The 7,337-nt window shown below is 36.0% G+C and overlaps 1 protein-coding gene across 7 annotated transcripts in view; it reads right to left on the bottom strand.

Moving 5' to 3' along the window:
- Positions 1-52: 52 nt before the first annotated feature.
- The window catches only part of USP45 (ubiquitin specific peptidase 45), a 48,152-nt gene continuing 40,867 nt past the window's right edge, over positions 53-7,337 (bottom strand). For 3 of the 7 annotated variants that reach the window (XM_050972626.1, XM_030236364.2, XM_050972627.1), the window contains 6 exons: positions 6,897-7,040; positions 4,947-5,613; positions 3,159-3,256; positions 2,694-2,780; positions 2,105-2,258; positions 53-1,165 (listed from right to left, as the gene is read on the bottom strand). In XM_050972626.1, the coding sequence (XP_050828583.1) occupies positions 1,032-1,165; positions 2,105-2,258; positions 2,694-2,780; positions 3,159-3,256; positions 4,947-5,613; positions 6,897-7,040 (1,284 nt within the window). In that variant the 3' untranslated portion in view covers positions 53-1,031. Of the gene's footprint in view, positions 1,166-2,104; positions 2,259-2,693; positions 2,781-3,158; positions 3,257-4,946; positions 5,614-6,896; positions 7,041-7,337 lie in introns of those variants that run through there. The other 4 variants (XR_007777165.1, XR_007777167.1, XR_007777166.1 and 1 more) reach the window with 2 other exon arrangements.

Genomic DNA, 7,337 nt, shown 5'->3' with positions numbered 1-7,337 from the left:
ACATGTATCAGAGGGCAAAAGTCATCATTTACTGTCCAACTCACACACACAGTGCAAAAATAATTTATAGTTTATTACTCCTGTGAGAAAAGTATTCAGGAACAGATAAACAAGTTCATGTTTGGAACCAAAAGTAACAGAATTTACTGAATTACGCTTAAACTCTGTACATACACAAGCTTATATGCTGTACATTGTCATAACTGTGAAGTTATGAAAAATTACTAAATACAGAAATTATTTGCAATTCTCTTTCCTAGAAGGTAAAATGACAATATCTATTGATGGATTTATGGTGTGTGTATATATCTCAGAGGATATACTTATGCACACCAAGTACATATTTATATTGAAACAGGAGTACATTGCTATACCAGTTGGAGACAACTGAAAGGGTACTGGGTATCTGAGGATTTACTATTTAGAAGCCATGTTTTCCCAATCTATTCCCAGCTCTTATCAGGAAAGTGCACTGAAGCACTACCCAGAGACAGCTGTTGTCACTCCATTCTGGAAGGACTCTGCTTTCCAATTACTACACATGGAAGCGACACTATTTGACAGGCTCTTGTTTGCAGAAATCTTAACAGCTGACATCCAACCCAGTGACAGGAAGGGTCTGGACTGGATCAGAAGAAGTTGAACACTTTGTATTGTTACTGTACACCAGCAAATCCAGGCACTTAGCACTATCAGTATTTCTATTCTCAACTGTTCTAGAACTATGGGCAAAAGCTTATCTTTATTATAATCAAAAACAAACTTTCCCTAGACTTCAGTAGGATAGGACATCATCTTACATTCTAATGGTACTGCATTTTCTTGAACCCAGGAATTTTACATGTTTGGCAAAGTGCATACTTTAAGAGAATCATTCAGATATTTATAATAGTTTAACTGAAATTCAGAGTCAAAATATGATAAATTCTCTACAAGATAAAGGCACAATATTTACAGGTACTCTTACCACTGCAGCTTTAAATAAGATAAACTAAATAACACTATCTTCTTTGAAATTAAACTGTTAAGAATTATAGTAATAATCTTTCATAAAAAAGTAGATATGCTTGTGCATTTAGTACTCTTGATTCTGGAACCATCTGAACATGGGCATCACTAACGTACACCCACTGTCCTCCTGATGCTCCCATGGCTTCTTTCAAACCTGAAATGCAGAAGAAAAAAAATTATTATTCTTGTCTTTCACAACATCATCAAGCAAATACAGTGGCTATTTCAAAAAGCAAGAGAAGCTTCTAATGTAGGAAAAGTAAGTCATTACTTAGATACAGTCTGCTATTCAGTTTGAAACTTACATGTCAAAGAGCACTGTAAGAGAAATTGGTGGAAGACCAATTCATTCCTAGGAATGCCTAGGAATGAATGCTACCATGGCGTTTTTCACTTTTTTTTACAAAGCCTAAGACATTTCCAGTACAGCTTGCTGAGTTTCAACAGGAAGTTATACTACAACACAAGCAGTTCTGGTTCACATTAAACCAGAGTATTCCAGATTTTTAAGTATTAAAAAATTCCCTTCCTAAAATACCTAAGATACATAAAATGCTCAAATATTCAGAAAATGTAATTTAATTTAATGTAATTTATTTGACTGGTGTACTAAACCATTTTCCGATATCAAATATCAGCAAATAATTAAATTTTACCAGGCACAACTATTCATCAGGATGTATTATTTTGAGTAGGCAAGAGAGGAAAGTTTTCCCTCATTTATCTGTTTAATAGCTGAATCAAAATTCCATTATTCACTCAGTTCTATATGGCTTTAATAGCAGAAGTAGGATATGCATTGTGTGCAACAACAACTAAAAAGAATAATTAATAGAATATAGGTTGGTTTGGGTTGAAAGAAACTTCAAAGATCATCTAGTTCTAGCAGCTGTGCCATGGGCAGGGACACCTTCCCTAGCCCAGGCTGCTCAGAGCTCCATCCAGCCTGGCCTAGAGCACATCCTGGGAAGGGGTTTCTACAACTTGTCTAAAAACCACAATTATTCTCAGCTAAAAATTTATTTGCTATAAATCCCCATAGACAGTTACTTTTGGTTTACAGTAAAGGAAAGAAAGCTCTGTTTGTACATACCCAGAACAGTTTTAGTGGTAGAAATATGCTCCAGCAATTTCTTGGAGGATGTCCTGACTTTCACATATGCCGCATAATGACCCCCTCTCATTGAGCCACTGTGCTCCACTATTCCATAAAGACTATACAGCACTCTTGCACCATCCACAACGTTCTGCATTCCCAGAAGCACAGAAAACAAAGGTGAATTATTTCACAGTAAATTCTACTGGCATGTTAAGTAGCTATCAGCAGTATGATTCCAAAAGAGGCAAACAGCCATCCACAGCATTTCCAAAAGCAAATTACCTCTATTACAAGTACTAAGTAGTCTTACTAATTTAGTTACCAGAGAGGCAGTAATTACTTGTCCTTAATGCTGTTATGTGCACCAACACCACCAGGGCACCACAGCTTAACTAATATTAGCTAACATCTATGATATTCTTGATATAAATAGGATTGCACACAGTTACAGTTTGATCTCAGGACACTATCTGAAAAATTCACTCTACAATTTAAATAAAAATCATCATCATCAATCCAATTTAACTTGTGGTCAGGACACCAACTGCTGAAGTACAATAAAAATAAAGATTTTATATGGTACCTTGCAAGATGCAGCACAAAATGGTGCTAAGTCTAGAATCAATGGGAAATCCACATGCCTGTTTACTTTCCGTAAACTCAAACCAGCCTTCAAAAGAAAAAAAAAATCAAACTGTAAAATAAATATTTTTACGAGGTAGCTTTTTAAAGCTAAGGTGTAGCACTATACCATTAAAATTAACCAAATCCAAGAGAAAGATTTTAACTGATTTAAATCTTGTTATGTTTCCCATACAGTGCTACATGTAACATGACTGACACACGAGGGGTTTACCTGGATACATCAGGATGGCTAAATGTACTCTGAAGGTGTTAGAATAATCACAACAAACATCATCATGTTTCAAACAATGCTTCTACCAGGTCTCCATCTAAAAAGGCAGTATTGGGATTCACAGTGACACTTGAAGAACTGCTTGTCCACCAGGGGGGCAGAGGAATATACAAGAGGGATTTAGCTTCTTACCTGGTGGAATCTTTTCAGGTGGAGAATAAGAATAGCAGGGACTGAAGAAATCAGCAGCTGTTTCCGAGCATTTGTGTAGACTCCTTCCATCTTCTTTTCTGTATTTATGAATATCAAAATAATATGTAAAGTGAAGGCAGTCATATGGAATTTTAAAAGTAGTTTCTAAACGTCTGACAGAACAGATCTATGCTGTGATGGTTCTATACTTGTTAAATAAAACACAAGTGAAATTTTGTGGATTAACAAAAAATATTTTCTCATTTTTCTAGTTATTAATAAACATAATCTGTGAAATCTGAGCATTAGTTTAGCCAGTCTTGTGCAAATTAGATCAGAAGCTGGAAGCCTGTCCACTATCTAGGTCAGCTTACACACTGAGATACCTACATTTTTTGTTACTATATCACCCAACTTTCCTGTTAAAGCCTAAAATAAATGGATGATCCCTGGATAAAAACTGCAAGGCACAAGTCTCTTTATCTGTGTTAATGTCCTAATCACTAAGAGTTTAGTTTTCCATTCTTCAGTTCTTTCTGCATGACTGCATACTTTATACTTATTTAAGAGAAAGGTCTGGGGAGGGCTGTCTACCTCAGGAAGCTTCCTCACCTGCTGGCTTCAGCATTCAGGATTGGGATATGGGGCATCCAAACTCCCTGTGGTGCAGAAGGCACGGACACAGGGCGCTTACCAAAAGTACCACAGTGAAAGCTCCACAGAAAAGCTCCACGTAAAAGAGAACATACCACTAGAATTTGGTTTTGCTGAAAAAACTAATTTACTGGTTTTACATATGTTCAAAATAAAATAGTTCATTTGAGGTATAATGGAGCACTTAATGTTTGATTGGGTGGCCTCTTACATCTTTTGCTTTAGAAGGAAAAAACAAGTAATGAGTAATTGTGAATTGATTTTGCTTTTCCATGGTGCCCATGGAACCAAAGTGTTATTTATATGGCACTTATAGTCCAATGATGATTAAAGGTATGACTATAAAATACAAATAATTTGTCTGAATTTACTCATGCCTAAATTTTATCTGTAAAATGTATCTATAAATGTAGAGCAAACAGGCAAATTTTTATTATTATATGAACTCCCTTTATTGCATTTACAAATTATCAGAAGAGCTTAATTTTTTTATTCTTCTGAATTTCTATATTTAAAAAAAACCCCAATCCTCCAGTCCTTCTAAAATGTTGATTTTTCATTAAATTTATGTTGTTTTTCTTATTCAGTGAACTCTAATGATCTGCTTGGGATATAAAAGCATTGAGAAAAACATTGTCACAAGAAGGTACTTCTCTCTCATTTCCATTCTTACAAATTTTTGGAATTTTTTTCCTCTCTTCATTTCAACTCTCTTTTTTTGCCTCTTTTCCATACATAATTACATTACTTCACTGAGTATGTAAGCTACTGAGGCCAAATATTACAGCATATATTTCAAAGCTTTGAGGATTGTAAGGAACAGAAACAGCAGCGAAGATTAGTATCGAGCAATGCACATACTCAGTTTACAGTCATCTTGAAATTCTTTATCTTGGATAGAATAAAGATGCAAAATGAATTCTGTGTTACATCTACCATTATGTTCTAATATAAAAATTAGTCCTGTTGCCATTGCCTGATGAAGTTTTAAATTATTACAAATAAATTTTGTTTGGGGAGACATTTCCTATTTAACTACAGCAGGGAGGCCCATGCTGGAGTAATGGAAGAGCAGCCAGCACCCAGGCTTTGGGAGGCAATGCTGGAAACTGTCCAGAGGTACAAATGCTTTACCTGTGGAGTTGGTTTTCTTCTGATACTTCTGTTTCCTTTCCGTGCAGCTCTCACATAAAAGCTTGTTGTTCCCCATTAAGAGCTCTACAGAGGTGAACTGGTAAAGGCAGGACTGAACAGAACATTCCTTTGAGCTAGTTATATAGCTTTGGGAAAGTGTCTGGAAAGCATTTTGAGGGTTTTGGGATAGAGAGGATTTGCCTACTGAGAACATGGAATTATTTGATAAACCCAAAGCTGGATCTCCACAACTTGACTTTTTATCCTCATTTACAGGATCGCAGAAGCTAAGCTTGGATATGGAACTGGAAATCATCTCTTCGTTGCTGTCACTTGGCTTGTGCGGCGTTTTAGGGTTTAAGTGGTTGACGTGCACACCAGACACGCTGCTGGGTGGGCTCAAAGCTGTTTGCTTAGAAGCACTTTCGCTTTCTGAGGCTTCACTGTCTGCATCAAAGCTGCTTTCAGAGCGGCTGGCTTCCTTCTCACTGCCCTCCGTCTGGCTTCCGTTGACAGCTGCCTCTGCACAGGGGTCTTTGGAGTACTGGATGCCAGAGCTACCTTCCAGCTCAAGCTTTTTGGCTTTTTCCTGCATTATAACAGGACTTCTTTCTTCTTCCTTTGAGGAAGCTTTTCTGGCAAGCCGTCTCTCATGGTTCAATTGATTCTGTAAATTATGGCATTATTAATTCAGTAATAGAGGGGAGAAACAGGAAGCAGATTTGTAAGCAAACAAATATTTCAAAACATGACAAATGCAAAGCAAATTATTGGGGGGTTATATTGTTCTATATTTTCCATCTCTCATGTTTAAGATAGCTGATTTCCTTAAGATGTTTTTAAACTAACTTAGTATTAGAAACCTACATCCCAGTCAACTAAGTCAGCTTATACTTACTATGAGATCAATACTTCCCACAACAAATTACTTTCACTTTGTGACAGCTGTAGATGGCACATTTGAAGTGGCATTCTCTTAATCTAATTTAAGCTTCTAAAAGGTCCTCAAGTTTAAGCTACTCCTATGATCTCCCATGAGAGGCCTTAGTTGATGAGCAGCTCCAGGAAAAATTCAACTCGCCTTACAAGCGTTTATCATAGAATTAACTAAGGCATCCTTAGGAAGATGTTTGCTGGTTTCAATATTACCTGAATTTGACTTTTTTTTTTTTTAATCAAGATTGCAAGAAGAAGCAAAAGATTGCTTTCACAGAAAACTACTCCTAAAGATTTAGAAAACCAAACCCACAAAGCTGTCATAATTTTAGGTGATTTGCAAATGTTCAGGACTCTTTTCTTGCCTTCTTTTGTTTGGCTACTTTCCAAAAGAAACTAGCAACTTTTCTTCCCTTTTTTTTTTATTTTGCTTTATTTGAATTGGATCAAAATTCCAGTGGTACCAATGGGAATCCTTCCATTCATCTCAACAGTTTGAGTTTTAGGCCTTTTCTTCTATAACAATCAGTTTCTGCACTACTTCTTTCCATCCTTTCCTTTGTTTCTACCTCATGTCCTTTTCCTACTTCTGTCTCATTCTCTTCTCCTATCATTCTTTTATATTTTGTATTTTATATGTTGTATTTTATACATTGTATTTTTTCTTTACATGTGCTTAATGTTTTAGGACTTGATTCAGGAGGGTTTTTATGGTACTCCACAGAGCACAGGCCCTTGCAACAGTCCCAAAAGCAATATGAATTGAAACTAGCCTGCAGATTTTTTTTTTCCTTATAAATGAAACCCTGTAACTGAAAGCTAAATGGTTACCAATGACTATCAGTTCTCAAGCTTCTTATGATGACCTCAATATTTTAAAACAAGACTATGTCAGCTGTATGTATACTAAAAAACCCCACTGACATGTATCAAAATTCCCTAGAAGTTCTCAGTCACCCTAGAAACTTGAGTTAACTCAGGATGACTGGTTAGTGTGAGTAGTTAAGTTCTTACCTTATCTTTTGTTAAAGTGTGTTTCTTGACAATTTTGGGTTGATTATTCAGAGTACTGATAGAAGAACAATTATACTGACCAAGATCTGCCTCCTGTACACTTTTACTTTTACCTGTTCTTCCCAAGGGCACAGGTTTTGCAACCTAAGAAATTAGACAGGAAATTAGGAAAGGCAACATGTCAATTTTGTATTCCTTTGCAACCTATAAAAAAGATGAATGTTGGTGGATTTTTTTTTCCTTTCTTTTCGAAAGCAGCAACCTACATAAAACCAATTAAATGGCTTACTGAATTGCGTTACAAGGCTGCTTCCTAATTCTTTTTTTTACTCATAAACTCACTTTCAGTGTCTCTGAAGGTTCAACTGAAAGCCACAAGGAATAGGAATGATACAAAATTTCTGTATGTAATACCATACATATGCTCTTAAAGCCTTAACT

The sequence above is a fragment of the Serinus canaria genome, chromosome 3 (genome assembly GCF_022539315.1).
Source record: "Serinus canaria isolate serCan28SL12 chromosome 3, serCan2020, whole genome shotgun sequence".
Classification (NCBI taxonomy): Eukaryota; Metazoa; Chordata; class Aves; order Passeriformes; family Fringillidae; genus Serinus; species Serinus canaria.
This window is presented reverse-complemented; position numbering and strand designations above follow the sequence as displayed.